This window comes from Hemibagrus wyckioides, linkage group LG14 (assembly GCF_019097595.1).
Source record: "Hemibagrus wyckioides isolate EC202008001 linkage group LG14, SWU_Hwy_1.0, whole genome shotgun sequence".
NCBI classification, from domain to species: Eukaryota; Metazoa; Chordata; class Actinopteri; order Siluriformes; family Bagridae; genus Hemibagrus; species Hemibagrus wyckioides.
Genome location: NC_080723.1, coordinates 10,525,020 through 10,544,582, shown reverse-complemented (window position 1 = coordinate 10,544,582; position 19,563 = coordinate 10,525,020). Strand labels below are relative to the sequence as shown.

Here is a 19,563-nt window from a genome sequence, read left to right as displayed (position 1 = left end):
AGCTGTCAACCGAGCCACGCCCCTCCCTCCTTCATGTCATGGCGTAAGGGAGAGCGACGGAAGTAGAAAGGAGGAAAATATGCGCTTCGGAAGCCTTTAACGGCATGCCTTTTTAAAAACATGGAGGCGGCTAGTCGTCGATAAGGTTCCGAAAAGATTATAAATCGTGTGAAAATATAATACTGATGTGAATTTTTTTAATCATGATGTGATTGTAGGATGCAGTAGTTAGGTTTATGGGAGCCGGAAATGATGGCAAGCTAAGCTGGTAAGTTAATGTTGTGTTCAAGAGAGAGGTCAAATAGACTGTCATCAGGTTCCTAATGCAGAAGACACCGCTGGAGTTCGGCTTTTAATGACATTACTGACACGTACTCATGTAATAATACATGTAATAATATTATTATTATTAGTTATTATTATTATTAGTAATAATTCACTAGCAAGTAAAAGGATTATGGATATAAATGTCAGAATGGCTAAATAAAAAAGGTGAAGATGATGGATGAAGGGTTAGAGGACTGTCTTCTGTACAGCCTCATTATGGAGGAGGTCATACAGGTCCACCCCATGTTTCATGATCAGTTCTTACGGTCATGCTTTAGTATTTCAATTCATTTAATTTGTCACAAAACATATTTGTAACATGATGTATGTGTAGCTGTTAAAACATTTGTTTGTTTTGTGTGTATGCAAGAAAGGTAGCAGATACATAATATGGCCAGATGTATATGGACACCTGACGGTTATATTCATCCCTGCATGTTGACCATCTCATTTCAGATTTATTTCCTGTTCGCTGTTATAATGAGGTCCACTTTTCTAGGAAGGGTTTCCACTAGATGTTGTACAGATTTGTGGTCATTTAGCTATGAGAGCATTAGGGAGATCAGACACTGATGTTGTAAGAGTGAGGAGGTCTGGTGTGCAGTCGGTGTTCCCTGTTCAGTGGGGTTGAGTCAGAGTCAGGGCTCTGTGCAGGACACTCCAGTTCTTCCACTCCAACCTTAACCTCTACACCATGTCTTCATGGGGCATTGTCATGCTGGAACAGGGTTTGAGTCTCTTAGTTCTAGTAAAGAGAAATCATAAAGCGACAACAAAAACATTCTAGACAATTGTGTGCTTTCAGCTTTGTGGTAAGAGTTTGCTGAAGGCCGACATGTGGGTGTTATGGTCAGGTGTCCACATTCTTCTAACCATATTGTGTATCTAAAGGGAGTTAGTTGCCCTTTGAACATGCTGATGGTCTGTGAAATGTACCTAACTCTCATTATATGCAAACATAATTTCTAGACCTTTGATCTATAGACACCAGAGAAAGCTCTAACAACATACACGCTGAACTCAACACATCTGTTCACTTGTTTTTACGGAGTCTTATCTGCCACAATGGGCTAAATGGATGTATTCAGGTATGATGTGCTGATGTTCATTACTCTGACATGCTGATGTGTGTTAATCTGATGTGTTACTGTTCCTTGTGGCTGTGTAGGTTACTGGGCTGGTGCGGTGCGGGGCCTGTCTCATGAAGATTGCCATCAACTGGAAGTATGCAGCAGAAACGGAACATCCGGATCATCGAATGGGAAGACCTGGACAAGAGGAAGTTCTACTCCCTCGGCGTGTTCATGACATTAACCACACGTGCCACCGTCTACCCCTTCACCCTGATCCGAACCCGGCTGCAGGTCCAGAAGGGAAAGTCGCTTTATAAAGGCACTTTTGACGCCTTCTGTAAGATCCTTAAAGCTGAAGGTGTACGTGGACTGTACCGGGGCTTCATGATTAACACTTTCACGCTGATCTCAGGTCAAGCCTACATTACCACCTATGAGCTGGTTAGGAAATACGTCTCTCAGTATTCCTCCAATAACACCGTCAAGTCGCTGGTGGCTGGTGGCTCTGCCTCGCTGGTGGCTCAGAGCATTACCGTTCCCATCGACGTGGTCTCCCAGCAGCTCATGATGCAAGGCCAGGGGGAACATCTCACACGCTTTAAGTTCAAGCCCAAGATGGCCGTGGCCACATCTAAGCACAGGGTGACGTTTGGCCAGACCCGGGACATTACCGTGCAGATTTTCGCTGCGGATGGTTTTCGGGGTTTTTATCGTGGCTATGTGGCGTCTCTTCTTACCTACATTCCTAACAGCGCTGTGTGGTGGCCTTTCTATCACTTTTATGCAGGTGCTCTTATTCTTACTGTCCTCATGGCCATACTTTGTGTTTTCATGATTACACAACACACTGAGATATATATATATATATATATATATATATATATATATATATATATATATATATATATATATATATATATATATATATATAATAATCTTTAATAACCCAGAAGCGGTAAAGTTTCCTCGAGTGTACATGTTGAGACAGAATCCTCTGCTTGTTTGTTTTGGTTCGGTATTTTGATAATAGTTGTGTAATCCAGTTGATTCTCACACACTGAGATGGCACTCATTTACAGAGCAGCATTCATACATGAAAACACCAAAAATGAGGAAAACTTCTTTTTCTGCAGGGAGTGGCCATGTTCTGGTGTGTTTACTGTAATTATTCCTGTGTGCTTTGGGTTTTAACTGCTGAAACAGAAAAACTGAACCTGAACAGGCAAACAAAACCATCAGCTTCTGTTGGAGATTACAGTGTGTTTTAGACCACATAGGAACATTATACCGCATATCAATCATTAATTTGTCTTCAGTCATTCATTCATCTCCAAGTGACTGCTTTATCCTTATGCTAGATCAGGAGTCGAGGGATCATAAGGCTTTTATTAATGCCACCTGAGAATTTAATTAATCCTTTCAGCTCCTGAAGGACTTCTTAGTTAATTAGTCGTTTGACCATTGCAGCATTGACCAGTATGAACCCGAGCCAGTTCGCTCCCATGGTGTTACACTCCTGTGTGAACGAGCATGACTAATTTTTTTTGTCCTCGGAGCTTCATGTGACTGACTGACCTTTCCCAAACATGTAAAGCTCCTGTGACTTTATGTTTTATCCCGTTAAACCAGATCCAGAACCTACACCAGGGAGAAATTTGTAATCCTCTCAGTAGTTGTATAGTTTAATAGTACAGGCCTTGGTACAGTCGTTATTGCCCTTTTTCTTAGAAACACACTATTTAAGTCAAGTCAAGGAGCTTTTAGCATCAATCTCATATCTAATTGATGCAATACACAGTGAAAAAAACACTCCAAAACACTTATGTTCCATAAAGACACAGAACTAAGGGCTAAAGGTCAAATGAACATATTCACATAAAGTGTATGTGTGCAGCTTTGTGCAAACAGACAACTAGATCCAAGGTGGCAAACATCCAAATCACACACACACACACACTTTTCCACACCACTGATTACTCCAGCAGCAAGAAGAAGAAATGCAGTTCAAATACCCGAATGATTTACTTATTCAACCTGAAAAACCACAGTGTGGAATGTTGGACACTTCATGGGCTCAACTCTCACAGATTTGTTTATGTAGAGGAAAAGGGGCAGGGCTAAAAGAAGAAGAAGGAAAAGAGCGCCGATGCTGAGTGAGAAAACATTTAATGACACAGAAGAGTATTTAAATCATTATCTCATTCTTTGACATCACTACATCATATGTGTTTATACAGTCAGTGAATTCACTTCATTTTTATTTGTATTGCACTTTTAACAATTGACATTGTCCCTAAGTAGCTTTACAGAAACATATCAATTAGGATACATATGTATAAATGTATAAATTTATCCCTAACGAGCAAGCCAGGGGTTACGATGGTGAGGATAAGCCCCCTGGTAGTGATAACTGTGTGCTTTTATAACTGTGTACTAGATACACTATATTGCCTATATATAAAAGTTTTTGGACGTCTGCTTTCCATGCACATGAAATTTAATGACATCCCATTTTTAATCTGTAGGGTTTAATATGGAGTTGGTCCGCCCTTTGCAGTTTACTCACAGTATTCAACTCAAATTCATCCCAAAGGTGTTCTGTGGGGTTGAGGTCAGGACTCTGTGCAGGCCAGTCAAGTTCCTCCACACCAAACTCACATAAACTCTGTCTTTATGGACCTTGCTTTGTGCACTGGTGTACAGTCATGTTGGAACAGGGAGGGATCATCCCCAAACTGTTCCCACAAGGTTGGATGCATGAAATTGTCCAAAATGTCTTGGTATGCTGAAGCATTCAGAGTTCCTTTTACTGGAACTAAGGGGCAAAGCCAAAACCCTGAAAAACAACCCCACACCATAATCCCCCCTCCACCAAATTTTACACTTGGCACAATGCAGTCAAGCAAGTACCGTTCTCCTGGCAACTGCCAAACCCATCGGATTGCCAGACAGAGAAGCGTGATTTGTCACTCCAGAGAACGCGTCTCCACTGCTCTAGAGTCCAGTGGCGGCGTGCTTTACACCACTGCATCCGACACTTTTCATTGCACTTGGTGATGTAAGGCTTGGATACAGCTGCTCAGCCATGAAAACCCATTCCATAAAGATCTCTACGCACTGTTCTTGAGCTAATCTAAAGGCCACACGAAGTTTGGAGGTCTGTAGCTATTGACTCTGCAGAAAGTTGCTGACTTCTGTATACTGTGTGTCTCAGCATGTGCTGAACCTGCTCTGTGATTTTACGTGGTCTACCACTTTGTGGCTGAGTTGCTGTTGTTCCGCTTCCACTTTGTTATAATATCACTACAGTTGACCATGGAATATTTAGTAGTGAGGAAATTTCACTAATGGATTTATTGCACAGGTGACAACCTATCATGGTACAATGCTTGAATTCACTGAGCTCCTGAGAGTGACCCATTCTTTCACAAATGTTCGGAGAAGCAGTCTGCATGCCTAGGTGCTTGATTTTATACACCGTAGAAGTGATTGGAACACCTGAATTCAATGATTTGGAGAGGTGTACATACTAGAAACATACCAAGTGATCTGGTTATCATGCTTTAACACGTCACTGCCGGTTCATGAGTATCACAGATTTTGAGTTTTGTAGACTTGCAAAAAAATAATAATTGTCTAATGCAGTGTGTTGTGTGCTGAAACAGAGCAGCTGTCTCGACTGGCTCCATCCAACTGCCCTCACCTCCTCCTGCAGGCTGTGGCTGGGCCGATGGCTGCTGCCACCGCCTCCACCCTCACCAACCCCATGGATGTAGTGAGAGCCAGAGTGCAGGTAAACACACCGGCTGACTGAGTAAACCTTGCTTGACTGAGAGATTTTTAAAACCTCATCATAAAGCAGACGAAGAGTGGATTTTTAAAATTATAAACAAACAGATTAACTTTTCAGTGAGTGATGCCTCACAGCGAGTCTGGTCCGAATTTGAGGGTCAGGTGAGAAAAACAACCATGGAGGACAAAGTGTGTGACTCCTGTTAGTGATTAATCCACCAGGAGAATTCCTTGCCTGTATTTTATCACTGCATTGGAACTAAAAATAACAACTTGACTATTTTGGTTGGATTTACCAGTGCTTTCACAACGTGACGTCTCGCTTTATCTGTATCTTTTTCAGCTTTGTTACTCTAATAACGAATCCAGCTAGCAAGACGGGTTAGATTGACCCGAGGCCAAACATTTACCTGCAACAAGACTAAAGACGTTCAGCTTTTCCATATATCATGTTCTGTGCATTTTCTGCGTCTGCTTCATTCACATCAGGGGACATTTTAAAATAATCGATAAGAGGCTGATTTATTTCAGCTTTAATTCAATATATATGTTTATATTACCAAGCTGACTGACTCTTTAAACTGTGGAAGATTCCAGAAATTGATGTAATGACGTTTCAAAGCTTCTGATTGTCCAGTTGTCATCATTAGGAGTTAATTAGGGGTTGCATTAGGAGTGCTGTATTTATTATTAAAAGCCAGTGCCTTCTTTCACTTGGGGGAAATCCAAGTAGCTGAGTTATTTTGATTTAAATGGTTTAAACAGAACAAAGTGAAAGTATTGAATCGAGCATAACAAAGCACTGACCTGAATCTTTTGTGAACTGAAAGCGTGTTTGAGCGACACACAAACCTGCCTGAGTTACATCAGGTCTGTCAGGAGGAATGAACAGAACATTCCAGTATTGTGTGAGAAACTTCTGAAAGAGTGTAACTCAAGCTCAAGGAGTTAAAGCGATGCAGCGACACAAACTGAACTTTTGAAAATCTCATCTAGCAAATAATAGCTAGTTATTTTATAGAAGTAAAATAAATGCATAAACACTGAATGAACACAATAGCCTCCTGGTGGTCCAGTGGCAGGATTCCAGGCTCTCATTGCCCTGGCCCGGGTTCGATTCCCGGGCAGGGAGCTAACCCAGCCGCTGAAGAGTTAACTCTAAGTGCCGGTCCCAAGCCCGGGTTAAATAGGAGGGTTGCGTCAGTCCAGCGTAAAACCTGTGACAAATCAAAAATGCGAAACCAAATGATCTGCTGTGGCGACCCCAAACAGGGAGCTGCCGAAAGAACGACAATAACTGAATGAACACAGTGGAATGTGGAGTTATGAGTCTAGCTGGATGTAAACTTTTGGCCTGAGCTGTAGGAGCAGTGAAGATATTGTTTTTGTTCAAATGTGCGCATCATATGAGCTGTCTTTATTTAGAACGTGCAAATCATCCTCTTTACAGCAACACGTGGAGCATCAGCAAGTTTCAGTTCTTGTGTTTCTATTGTCACACAGTGGAATAGTTTGGGTTAGAAATATTACTGATTAACTCGAGTAGGAGGATTTTTTCTTTGTCCTGTAGTTCCCTCTTTTCTGTTTACTTCTCTCCGAGTCACCCAGCTTTCTGACATTGCCAGGATGTGCCTTCCATTTTAAAGCTAGTCTTTTTGTCTCGACTCACAACAAGCAAAGCAGCAGTCCAGCAACACTTTGCACCCTGAGAGTCTCAGTAATCAGTTATTCTGCATTTATTTACTTAGAGGTTCATCATTCTGACTTTCTTCAGTGGAGGTGAAAAGTCTGTGTGGATCACCTGTACACCGCTCTCTTCAGATCTTTCCACAGGTTTTTGTTAGGCTTTAGATAAAAGTTCTGACTAAACCGTTCCACAACACTTATCACCTTTTTAAATGCCATTCCTTTGCTGTTTCGGGTCATTATTGTGCTTGAAATTGAAATTTCTCTCATTAGCTGATTAACAGCCTGCAGGTTGTGAATGTGAGGTCTGTCTTGTCTACAGTCCCAGTCTCAGCTAAAGACCAGCAGCTCCATAGTATGATGCTACCACCACCATGCTTCAATGCGGTGGTGGTGCTTTCTGTTGTTGTACCAAGCAAATCTTTTAGAATTATGCCCAGAAAAGTTATACCACATGTTGTCACCTGGTTTAGGGTGTCTCTATTAATTGTCTCTTCCCCCCCTCCTCAAGGTGGAAGGCCGTTCGTCAGTGATTGGAACGTTTAAGCAGCTCATTGCCGAGGAGGGCATGTGGGGCCTGACCAAGGGTCTCTCTGCTCGCATTATCTCCTCCTTGCCCACCTCCATCCTCATCGTCATCGGCTACGAGACGCTGAAGAGGCTGAGCCTGCGGCCTGAGCTGGTCCACACCAGACACTGGTGAAAAGCAAGGGGCGGCTCAGGACACACACACACACACACATGCACTCACACGGCTGACCCTCTCAGTGTGGGCCTTTTTAACCTTGCCTTTTTGATATTTTAACACTTGACAGATGTGTGAGTTACGCAGTACAGGTGGGATTTAGGGAAGCGGACCAGTCAGTATAGTATGTACAGTATTTTTTGTAAAAGATTACACAAAACTTCAGGAAAGTGTTTATGAGCTGCCAAAACCGCCAAGAAACGGCACATATCAAGCACACACATGGGAGAGTTTTGTAATATTATAAGCTGAGTTAGGCCTTGTCTGTGTGTAAAGCAGGCACAGCTTTATAAATGAGATGAAAGTTCCAGCTTCTGCCAGAGATACCTTTGTAGCATGAATTGTATGTAAAGTTAGAACGAATGACTGCTTATCAGATCTGACTCGTATTACAAAATGCAAATGTGGGCTCAGATCGATCAGAAGATATGAGCATTCACGCTGTAACATCTATATCAAGCTGAACTCGGAACCCGGTCAACTGCTTTCATTTTCAGAAGAAATTTTCTACAGTATTTACACCTCAAGCGTGTTCTTTATCTTTATTTTTATGTGAATACGGTTTCTCAGTGAAATATAAAGGTGTGCGTTGGGAATGTGTGATTTGTAGTGCCATGTAATCCTTGAGATATATGTGACCTTTTTTTTAATCGCTCTGGTCGTCATCTGAAGGAGACGGCTGGCACTGTGTGGGAGTCGTGAATGTATGTATAGATGAGTACGTGGTGAAACCGTTACCGTTACACAATCTTTACTCTTTTCTGTGTTATCTGCTCACAATGAACTTTCTTCCCCCCAATACACCTCGTATTGTAGGTTAAAAAATGTTGTGGGTGTGGCCAAAGTTTTCGACTTATTTTGTAAACATCCTCAGGCCTTTCTGTAGGTCAGATAATGTGTCAGATGTATGGTGCTTAAGTGTATCAGCCTCCATCTGTGTGTGAGAGAGATTAAACAAACAGTGGCTTATTCCCACAAACGTCTTGTGCTATGGAACAGTGTGTTATGTAAATCCTCGCAGTGAAGCATGGTGGTGGTGGCGGTGGCAGCATAAAGGCTTTAGTGCTGCTTTTCCTAAGCCAGAATTGCAGGGAATCATAAAAAGCTACAAATACCAGCCAACGTGCAGAATTGTCAAGTATCTGCGAATAAGGTGAAGATGAAAAGCAATTTCAGCATGTCAGTCACTCCGAGCATATATCCAGATCCACACAGGAATGACTTTACCAGAAGATTGTTTTTTTGAAATTGTCATAACCCTCATCTGAACCCTGTGGTTTGACCTGAAGTGGATCATGCTCAGGAGACGCCCTTACAGTCTGATGGATCTGGAATGTTTTTCTAAGTGTGGAAAAGCAGGAAAAGATTGCCATGCAATGTGTTTGTTTTTCCACTTAATTTTTATACACTGCAAATTTACACTGAGGTGGAAAAATTCTCAAAATCCTGCTGTTTTGAAAGGAGACAAAAGGGAGAGATACACAGAGAGAACAAAAGAGAGAGAACGAGAGACAGACAGAATGACCGACAGAGAGAACAAGAGAGAGAGACAGACACAGTGTGTGACAGAGACAAAGAGAGACAGACAGACAGGAAGAGAGAGAGAGAGAGAGAGCACGGTCACAGTGTCTATAATGACTGTGTGATTGTTCACATTTAAAACACATGTTTACACTGCAGTTCTTCTCGCACGAGCTAAACAGACCTGCATGTGGGAGACAAAGAAAATATAATGCGCTTACAGGAAAACAGGCTTCAGTTCTGCACTGGACAGCATGTGTGTTAAAGCTCAGCAGAGGGCATGAGAGAGACACTACCGAGTTGTCGAGGTGCAAAGACAACTAACACTAAACTCTATAAACAGTCGACTCCTAAACAGAAGAGTTTATAAAAAAAAAAAAGTATTTTATTAGCTGGAGAATGTTGCAGGAGACAATAATGTAAAAATGCAAATCAAATCAAAGCTCAAGGTCACATCATTACCTGTGTGTGTGTGTGAGAATTACAGAAGCAGGTTGAAGGTTTTATTTAATATCCCAGCATTTAAACCTGTTGGAGGAAAGCTTGTATCAGCAGCGACTCTGAAGCTCTTTGGACCAAGAGAGTCTGAGTCTATTAAAAGTTCTCGATCTTGTCTCCTGTCAGGTGTAGGAATGGTGGAGCGTGCTTCACATGGGACAGTCGTATATGTGGATGGCTCTGTCATCTCCAGCTGAAACGATCTTTGAGCCGGTGCTGTTGTACTTCACGCTCCATACCTACAAACACACCCAAGGGAGGAGAATAAAACTTAAATGAAGGTGTGTGTTGGTGCTGCAGATTTTACTAGATACATGCAAAGTTTCAGAAACACAAGCACACCGGTCATGTACAGAGACAATTAAACCTCAGGTTATATGGGATTTTATAATAAAATACACGGACGTCACACTGTCCCACCATTATTATGTAAACTCTCTCACATGGATACTGTAGATTTTACTGTTGCTGTCCTGTGTTCATCTCAGCACTCATTTCAGCACACTTTCTATCTGTACACGCCAATCTCACTCTCCGCTGTCCTGTTTGAATCCGGGTTTTTTTTCCGGGTTCATCTCAGGGACGTGTTTGTTGCCAAGAGAAAATCGACATCCTGATTTTTGTGAAGCTGCTACATGAAACTGTATAATATAACTATATAAAGTTCTACAAATAAACTGTGTTTTCACGCTCAACAAACTGACGCGTTCTCGAGTCACTGGTGTAATAGATACTGACTTCAGATGACAGATCATTAAACCACCTGCAGTACCTGAACTGACTTATAGCTCCATGAGCTTCTCAGAGAAATAAAAATCCATAATAATAATAATAATAAAATGTAGCTTTTAGCAGCAATTATCATGGTTCTAGCATATTAAGAACTTTAGGTGTATGTGTAATAAGGTATTACGTGGTATTTAGCAAGTGTGTAAGCACTGAAACTGGACATGGAACAAAAGAAAGTGCTCCTAACAGTGCTCAGTTGAACTTGGAAACTGATTATCGTCGACCTGGTATGCCTCGAGTCTAAAAAGAACATGATTTTAGGAAAATTGTACTAGATATATTTGGCAATTTAAAAAACATCTATGTATGGCCAGTTGGTGGTGCTATGCAGAAACTGCTACACCGATCAGGCATAACATTATGATCAGTGAGCGGTGAAGTGAATAACACTGATTATCTCCTCATCATGGCACCTGTTAGTGGGTGGGATATATTAGGCAGCAAGTGAACATTTTGTCCTCAAAGTTGATGTGTTAGAAGCAGGAAAAATGGGCAAGTGTAAGGAATTGAGTGAGTTTGATGAAGGACCAAATTGTGATGGCTAGACCACTGGATCAGAGCATCTCCAAAACTGCAGCTCTTGTGGGGTGTTCCCGGTCTGCAGTGGTCAGTATCTATAAAAAGTGATCCGAGGAAGGAACAGTGGTGAACCAGCGACAGGGTCATGGGCGGTCAAGGCTCACTGATGTATGTGGGGAGAGAAGGCTGGCCCGTGTGATCCAATCCAACAGACGAGCTACTGTTGCTCAAATTGCTGAAGAAGTTAATACAGGTTCTGATAGAAAGCTGTCAGAATACACAGTGCATGACAGTTTGTTGCATTTTGGCAGCCAAAGGGAGACCAACACAATATTAGGCAGGTGGTCATAATGTTATACCTGGTCAGTGTATAACCTCAGGTCAGGGGAATTATAAGAAGTAATAACCTCCAGTTCATTTTGGTGTGCTTGGTATTATATTCGTTTACACCTTATACATGAACAGTTTGCCGATCAAGAATCTCTGAATAACTTTTGCTCTTGAAGTTCTTTAAATTAGAGATTTGTGACACTCGAGTCTGTGACAATCATCTGTTTCACTGTAGTGCCACCGTGTGGTCGATCTGGGGACACTGCACTGTTGTTGTACAACCATCCCTCAAAGTTTCATGACCTAATGGTTTGCACCGCATTAGCAGTGTAAGGGAAAATAGGAAAATTAAATAATAATAATAATAATAATAATAACAATAACAACAATAACAACACCACCACCCTACAATAACAACAGGGTTTCAGCACTTTTCCCTTGAACCCTGCATGGTGTAAGGGCATCAGTGATGGTGTGAAAGATGGTGGTCCTCTGAATTCACTGGAGCTTTATCTGATAATACATGTCTGTGAGAAAGTGAAACGACTCTGCTCAAAACCTGAAATCTCTCCAGTCACATAAAAAAAAAGCATCATACTAGAATTCATCCTCTTCACTGTCTATAAAGATATGATCCTGAGCAGAGGTGATGTAAGACACACCTGGTCCTGATGGTCAAAGAAAGTGTTGACACACGCCCTGGTGCTCGCCTCCCACACCTTCACACTCTTATCTGATGAGCTGCAGACAACAAGGACAAAAGGTTACCTGTAGTACAATATACAGGTCAGAGGGTTGGGTTTATTTATTTTACTTCACATTGTTTTGCTGGTTACCTGGAGACAAAGTGTGTGTTGTCAGGTGAAAAGGCCACGTTGAGCACCCAAGATGCGTGTCCACTCAGAGTGCCTGCCAGGTTAGCGTGCTGTCTGTAATACACACACAACCCTCAATCAGCTTCACACACTATTAACTATTATACACAGCCCTGATAAGCAGTAGTTCAGACGATTTCAGAGAAGTGTGGCGTTACATTATATTGTCTGTGTCTCTGCGTAACGTGTGTTATGAGAAGGTTGTAATCCCTCAGCTCCACTTACACGTCATAAATCTTGATGTAGCCATCATCTGAGGCTGTGACTAAAAGCTGAGAGTCAGGAGAGAACGTGAGAGAGCGGATGGGCATGGCGTGGCCTGCAGATAGAGAACACACACATTTATGAGAAAATTTAAATATATCTTTTGCAACCAAGCTGAAGTCACCAATCTTCACACATCGGCATGACATGCTGTCTTCACCCTCATTGACTGGAACAAAAAGAAAGTGCAGCTCCAAAGGCAGGAGTCTCGAGATCACAATGATAATGAGCTGGACGCGTTAAAGCCGCAAACTACTCCTGAGGAAAAAAAGTTTGCAAGTGCAAGTGATCATCTGTCACACTTCCCTCCACCGGGGTGTAATTTTACCTTCCAGCGTGTGGAGAAGTTTCCCAGTTGCAATGTCGAAGATATTAATGATTCCATCGATGGCACCGCTGGCTAAGTATTTTCCATCTGGGCTCTGAGAGAAGACAGGAACAGAGAGAGACGAGGATCACACAGACATCAGTTGGTTTTTTTTTTAAAGTTTCATTTACTCTGCTGTTTAATCTGGAGTAAAATTTCACTACAATGATACATGATGGTTTCAAAAATAAAAGCTGCAGAAAGTAATTTTATTTCCTAAAAGCAGATTTCCACTCGACTACCCTGCCAGCCTCGCTGCTTGATTACATAAATCACCTAATACCAGTTTCATGAAATATGCACAAAAATAAAAGAGCATGCGTTATATATATTTGATCCCTGAAGGTTGACTTTAGCTGCACATTGTGATCTCAGCATGTCCATAACAATAATTAACGCTAATAAACCAACACAATAAGGAAGCACTGATCCTCTGCTGGGATTGATGGGTGTACTTCAGGGTAGTACGACGTACTTGATTAGGTCACGTTTCATACTTCACCTATTTTAATTAACACATTTTGTTTGTATAAAATGGAGGAAAGTCTTACATATGCAATGCTGAGAATGAATTTCCCTCTGGTGTCCAGGGAGTATTCCTTCTTCCCACTCTCCACGCCAAAGATGTTCACTTTGCCAAGATGGCTGCCTGTGGCTATGTATTTTGAGTCGGGGGAGAACGCTACGGTCCAGGCATCGACTGAAGGGGAAACGAGAGAAGCCAAAAAGAAATGGAAGGAATGAAATGGAAGAACTAAAACGTTTTTGAATCTACTTTAAACCGATCATTAAGGCCAAAATCTTAATTAATAGATATGTAAATGTTGTTCTGAAACCATATGAATAAGCAGATCATGTCATCAGCAATCCAGTAAAGATGAGACTGAATTAGTAACTTTTGATCTTTTGCTTTCATAGACAGCTAAAGGAAAAAATACTGACATGCTGTGACTCTTTAAAGCATAAAAATACGTTCACCATCACACTTTCACATCAAACTCAACTGATCCTGTCTGACCCCCTCACCTGGTCCTGCATCCATGGATTTAATCTGTTTGCCAGAATCCAGGTCCCAGAGGCGGATGTGAGCATCCAGAGAGCTGGAGGCGGCGATGGCGCCGTTGTGGCTGATGTCCACAGACACCACGCCCAGCTGGTGACCTTCCAGAGTCCACTGGAGCTCCAGTTTCTCATCTGACCTGCAGAGGGCAGCCAAAAACACAGAACAGGTCAGTAAAAGACTGTAGAATTCTTATGAAGATTATTTATCTCGGGTAAACGCAAAAGTAGAACAGCAGGTGGCTAAGAAGGAATAGTTAGAGGGATACTGTGGCACTTTGAAGTTTGTGAACCATCACTTTGAAAACATAAACACAAGTTATGAGTGTTCTCCTATAATGTTGGATGAAATGAAAGAATACACAGCCAGGAATCAGAGATCATTCATCAATACAACATCATTCCAGATCCCCTAGGGACCATGAGCCCGTCTCAAACCACCAATTTTCCAACAGAGACTTGATTCTGTGGGCAACAGACCATTTTTGTGTGGATTTGGATCAGTGTCCTGCTGAAAGATCCCTCCATGGGCCAGTCATAGCTTCTTGGCTGCACATTCAAAATTTCCTGGGAGTCTTTAATGCCATACATCATGCATTAACAAGGTTTTCTGAGCCTTTGGAAGAGAAACAAAGCCCTACCACCTCACAGTTCCTCAATCATACTTAACAGATAGGATCAGGGCTTTTTTTTCTGTATAATCATCCTTCTCTTTACACCAAACCAAGCTTGAGTGTTTGTTGATCGAAGAACCAGCTGCTTCCCGGAAAAGGCTTCCAAATAGTTTGCATTGCATTGATGTGTTTAGTTGTGTGTTTTGTTTGGTGTCTTTGTGACCTAAAAAATCTGTTAGCTTTTCTAACCATCCTCACAACCTCACTAGATAAATCTTCCATGTAGGTTGAGTACACAGTGATGTCTCTTGATACCGAATCTCCAAGTCATTGATGAAAAATAGTCCATTCACTCTGCCATGAATGCACCGCCTCAGAAAAACAGCCCAAGAGCTCAGTCTTACATAAGGATTTTTCCAGTTTCCTTCTGACTGCAGGGAAGTGTGTGTTTTGTTCTCGTTTCTTTCCCTCCAGTGTTTGGAAGGACTTTCATTCATTGCTTCAGAGAGCTTTGCAACTTCAACACTTTCATGGCTCATGGCAACAATTTGTACACCCAGTGCCTGATTTATGAGGCTCACTGCAGTTTTGCTTCACTTAAAATGTTTATTCTGTAATCCTCCCTGTGTTGAATGACTAGGGGAATTGATTATTTATTCCCCTGCTGAACAAGAACAGAGCTTCTTTCCTGTTCAGAAAACTCAGAAAATGTGAGCGTTCTTATATTTTAGTGAGATGACAATTAACCATAAACATTTTTATAATTATAATATTTATAGTCTTTAATAAGGGTGCCAGTATTTCTGGATGTATAAATCCACACTCTAATCACTTATAGAGTCCAGTGCTTCATTCCAATGTTGGTTGAAATGCATACCAAATGCCTCCTGAGGATTTTCCCACAATGCACTGCAGTGTATGAGGATGTATCTTGTGCATGTTCACAGTGATGAACTCTGAACCTGTTATCAGTGTGCTGGAGTGTTCTCCTGGTTCCCCAAGAGAACTGTGCTTGTGTTCTTCCTGCAGTCCACAAGCATGTAATACACATTTGATCTTTATACAAGGTGAAATATAAACAGAATGCAGCATGAGGACGTTACCATTTCCACACTTTCACCATGTCATCCAGAGAGCCAGTGATGATGGTCTCTGATCCATCCTTCTCACTTTTCCCCCATGCTGCCGTCCATATGGCATCATCATGGGCTACAGACAGACAGAGAGAAAAACAGAAATATTAATATAATATAATCAATACGTAATCTTTAAGTATGTCAAATACATATTTTATGAGGAAACTGACTTTTGTTTTAATCCTGGTCTATTTTCAGTGGACGGATTTCAGCAGCACTTAAATCCTACATTCTGTCCAGCTCTCTGACCTCCTCATCCAAAATAGCAGCTTCTAAAGCTTCAAGCTTATATGCTGATAGTCTCCAACACTCACCACCTCACAGATCGATAACTAGAGGAGTCTCACGCACGAGTTTGGAGGTCATGATTATGACATGGTGCATGATCGAATGTTTTTGCACCCCAAAAATGTATGTAAGTAAGTTAAGTTGTTGTATTTATTTGTCACATATACATTACTACACAGTGACATTCTTCCTTCGCATATCCCATCCTTGGGGTCAGAGTGCAGGGTCAGCGATGATGCAGTGGCCCTGGAGCAAGGTGTATGTACACTGTGCATAGTGTGTATGAACGTCAAAGCATAGTATCATCTCAAATGGAACGCTAACATTTCTTTTTGTTTCTAACTGCAAGTAAGTCGTTTCCCAGTCGATGACAAATGACGTTAAACACATGTAATGTCACGCAACAAGTTTTAGCACAATACAGCTTGTTTTAAAGAAATGTGAAAAAAATAAAATCACACAACAATGGGCTAATTTAAAAAACATTTGGAAGATATCTTGTCCACCGGAGTGTCATCAGCCACATTGAAAATATTTCAGAGCCTGGTAGCCCCGCCCCTCTTCAACTACAAGTGTTGAGTGCATGAAGAGAAGTCCAACATTCTAGAAGAACTGAGAGCAGGAAGCCTTTATTATCGCCACACATACATTACAGTACAGTGGAATTCTTTTTTTTCGCATATCCCAGCTGAGGAATCTGGGGTCAGAGCGCAGAGGCAGCTATGATACAGTGCCCCTGGAGCAGAGAGGGTAAAGGGCCTTGCTCAATTGCTTGGTGGATCCTCAACAACCCACAGCCTTAACCACTTGAGCAACCACTGCCCCCCCCCGGTTGCATCACTATCATCATCATCTTATTCTTATTGGAATTGAGTGGGGTATACACACAACTCACACTTTTTATACTAGCCAGTGGTCTAGAGTGCACAAGAATGTGATTTTGTAACGTGCCTAACGTCTTACTATGACGTCAGCACGCCACCCAACCTCTAAATTCTCACAAATACAACACCAAATCACCAGCCGAAAGACTAAACACATCACAAATCCTTCAGTATAAATAATATTTAACGTGTTTCAGTGTGAATTTAGTGCAAACACTCACCATGCTCCTGCTTGAACAGTATGCTGTACTGTACAGTGGGGAAATAAAAATAAGAAACAATAAATCACATTCAGGGCCAGCTATGCTGACTAATAATCGATTACAATGTTAGTACACTTTTCCAGACTAATATGAAATAACAGACAGTGCTGGAGAGAAATATATCCTAACTTACCTGAGTGCTCATAGTTTCTCGTCGAGTGTTGATGTTTTCTGCGCCTTATATCTGTCTCTCTGCTGCAGGAACACAACAACTGCGTCAAAATGAAGCTGCTTGTGAAGCTCAGACACTTAACCAACACCTCATAGCTTTATTACTGTCCCTTATACTCACTCTACACGAACACGACACGGGACACAGGACACATATACAAATGTAAGGCTACTGAGCTTTAGCTGCTAGTCTGCACCGTCTGCTTCTGTGCACTCGCGTTTATTAACATTATACTAACAAATACTCCCTGTAATTAACAAAGAGTTCAGTTTCTCCACTGTACAAAAAACTGTTCAGTCTAAACGATGTGAAATAAAGTTAAAGCAAAGCAAAACACACGAACTGAGAAATAAAATAAAACAAAACACTTCTTAAACGATACTTACCGCTTTTGATCATCAGTGAGCCGCCATGATAGCTACCCGCAGTGCATTATGGGTATGACAAAATAAAGGTACTGTTCTTGCACGGATTATTACGTACAGAATAAAATGAACCCCTGGTTATATTTTTTAAACATAATAATAATAATAAAACTTCGTTCGTGTGTGCATTTACATTTATCCAAGAAATATTGTTTTCTTTTGTTTTTTCAAATGAAAAATTTAAATATATAAAATAAAGTTACTTCTGTTGCTTTGTCCTCACTGAAGCAAAAAATAAAATATGTTTCAAAATCTGTTCAGTTGTATTCATTCATTAATAAACAAGAACAGGACATTTATATTCCAAACTACTTTCTTAATGCAATATTTGTTTATTCATTTATTTATTGCCATGTGTAGCCTGTGTTTGTGTGTATAAATAATTGTCTGGGAAAGCTAGTAGAAATATTTAAAAATATGATAAATTAACGAAAAACCAATGAGATATAGGATATTGGATATGCATATACAAATACAAATATATATATATATATATATAACAATATATAATATATAAGAAAATGCAATATATACATTATTATATATATAAATCTTTCGGCTGCTCCCTATGTGTGTGAGGGGTCGCCACAGCGAACCAACTGGTCCGCACATCAACTTGGCACAGGTTTTTACGCCGGATGCCCTTCCTGACACAACCCTCCCATTTTATCCGGGCTTGGGACCGGCACTACATCTAGTGGCTGGGGTCGGGCACTGGCTGGGAATCGAACCCGGGCCTTCCACATGATGACATGGCGAGAAACCTACCACTGCCCTTAAAATGCAATATATACATGTGAGATAGATATATAGATATAAAAGACATAAATATGAATATCCAAGTATAACAGTAAACATAAACAGTAAATTGACGGTGCAAAAACAAAGTGTGACCTGTGCAGAGTAGTGCAGTTATGTGTGTGCAACAATCTGCTGAGGTAGAATGACATGTGTGAGGAAGTCCAGAGAAAATGTCCAGAAAGTTAAGGTCTAGGTATTCTGGTTGGATGGCCTGCGGGAAGAAGCTCCGCCTCATCCTCTCTGTGTTTGCCTTCAAGGAGCAGAAAAGTTTCCCTGACCGCAACAGAGCTCACTAAATCAATTATTACCTATTGGTTTAAGACTTCTTCTTAATTTGAGGTTGATCATATCATATAATATCATAAATCATATCATATTACATCATATCATATCATGTCATATGAGATGGTTACCAGCTCGAGATTTAAAGTGTACTGTAACAGTCCATTTTTTATTGATTGTTTTGACTAAAAGAATATATCTAGAATAGAGGTTGAGAAAATGTCTATAGCGACACAGAGAACATTAGAATATGCCTACAGTCTAATGGTCTTAGGTATTTTTCAGGTGTTTTTTACAGTACATCTCACATTTTCTTAGAAAGAGACTGAAAAGTGTGGATGCTATACATGAAAGAGTTAAAATATGAATATAAATTGCTGTCCTTTCATTTCTGCGAGTGATAAAGGCTTAAAACTGCCTCATGAAAGAAACAACTAATCTCTCTAAGACATGTTAACAACTCTGTCTCTAATACTCACCTGACCTAGATTCTGGAAGTCAAAAAAAGAAAGTGAGTGAGTCTGTGTGTGTGTGTGTGTGTGTGAGAGAGAGAGAGAGAGAGAGAGAGAGAGAGAGAATTGTCCTTGAAGGAACCCACACCGACTCCAGAATTTCCATACAGAATTTACATGTATTCATTTTGCAGACCAAGTACAAATTAGCTGAAGGAAAAATTGAGAGACACAAATACCTGGCTATGTCCAGGGACGTGGTATCATGCAGTAAAACTAAAATAAAGAAGGCTGAAGTAGATAAATAAATAGCTAGTAGCAGCATATATAGAGAGTCATACATATTACCACCAGGAGTAAAGACACAAGGGCAGATTTGATCCATTTATAGTTACATTATT

At 40.9% G+C, this 19,563-nt stretch overlaps 2 protein-coding genes across 3 annotated transcripts; one reads left to right on the top strand and one right to left on the bottom strand.

Annotated features, from left to right (window-relative positions):
* Positions 1-17: 17 nt before the first annotated feature.
* slc25a44a (solute carrier family 25 member 44a) lies at positions 18-9,373 on the top strand. Of its 2 annotated transcripts, none has more exons than XM_058407666.1 (4): positions 18-268; positions 1,496-2,187; positions 5,071-5,193; positions 7,390-7,565. In XM_058407666.1, the coding sequence occupies exons 2-4, from the start codon at positions 1,554-1,556 to the stop codon at positions 7,422-7,424; spliced, it is 792 nt and encodes a 263-aa protein (XP_058263649.1). In that variant the 5' UTR covers positions 18-268; positions 1,496-1,553; the 3' UTR covers positions 7,425-7,565. The 2 variants fall into 2 exon arrangements, with proteins under 2 accessions (XP_058263649.1, XP_058263648.1); XM_058407665.1 differs by having other exon boundaries at positions 23-268; positions 5,066-5,193; positions 7,390-9,373.
* A 138-nt stretch (positions 9,374-9,511) lies between these two features.
* On the bottom strand, positions 9,512-17,650 carry skic8 (SKI8 subunit of superkiller complex). Its single transcript, XM_058407667.1, has 11 exons — positions 17,589-17,650; positions 17,164-17,225; positions 16,989-17,016; positions 15,563-15,668; positions 13,813-13,985; positions 13,338-13,486; positions 12,748-12,841; positions 12,381-12,474; positions 12,117-12,209; positions 11,943-12,021; positions 9,512-9,881 (listed from the first exon to the last, which is right to left on the bottom strand). The coding sequence occupies exons 2-11, from the start codon at positions 17,173-17,175 to the stop codon at positions 9,792-9,794; spliced, it is 918 nt and encodes a 305-aa protein (XP_058263650.1). The 5' UTR covers positions 17,176-17,225; positions 17,589-17,650; the 3' UTR covers positions 9,512-9,791.
* Between the last annotated feature and the right edge of the window lie 1,913 nt (positions 17,651-19,563).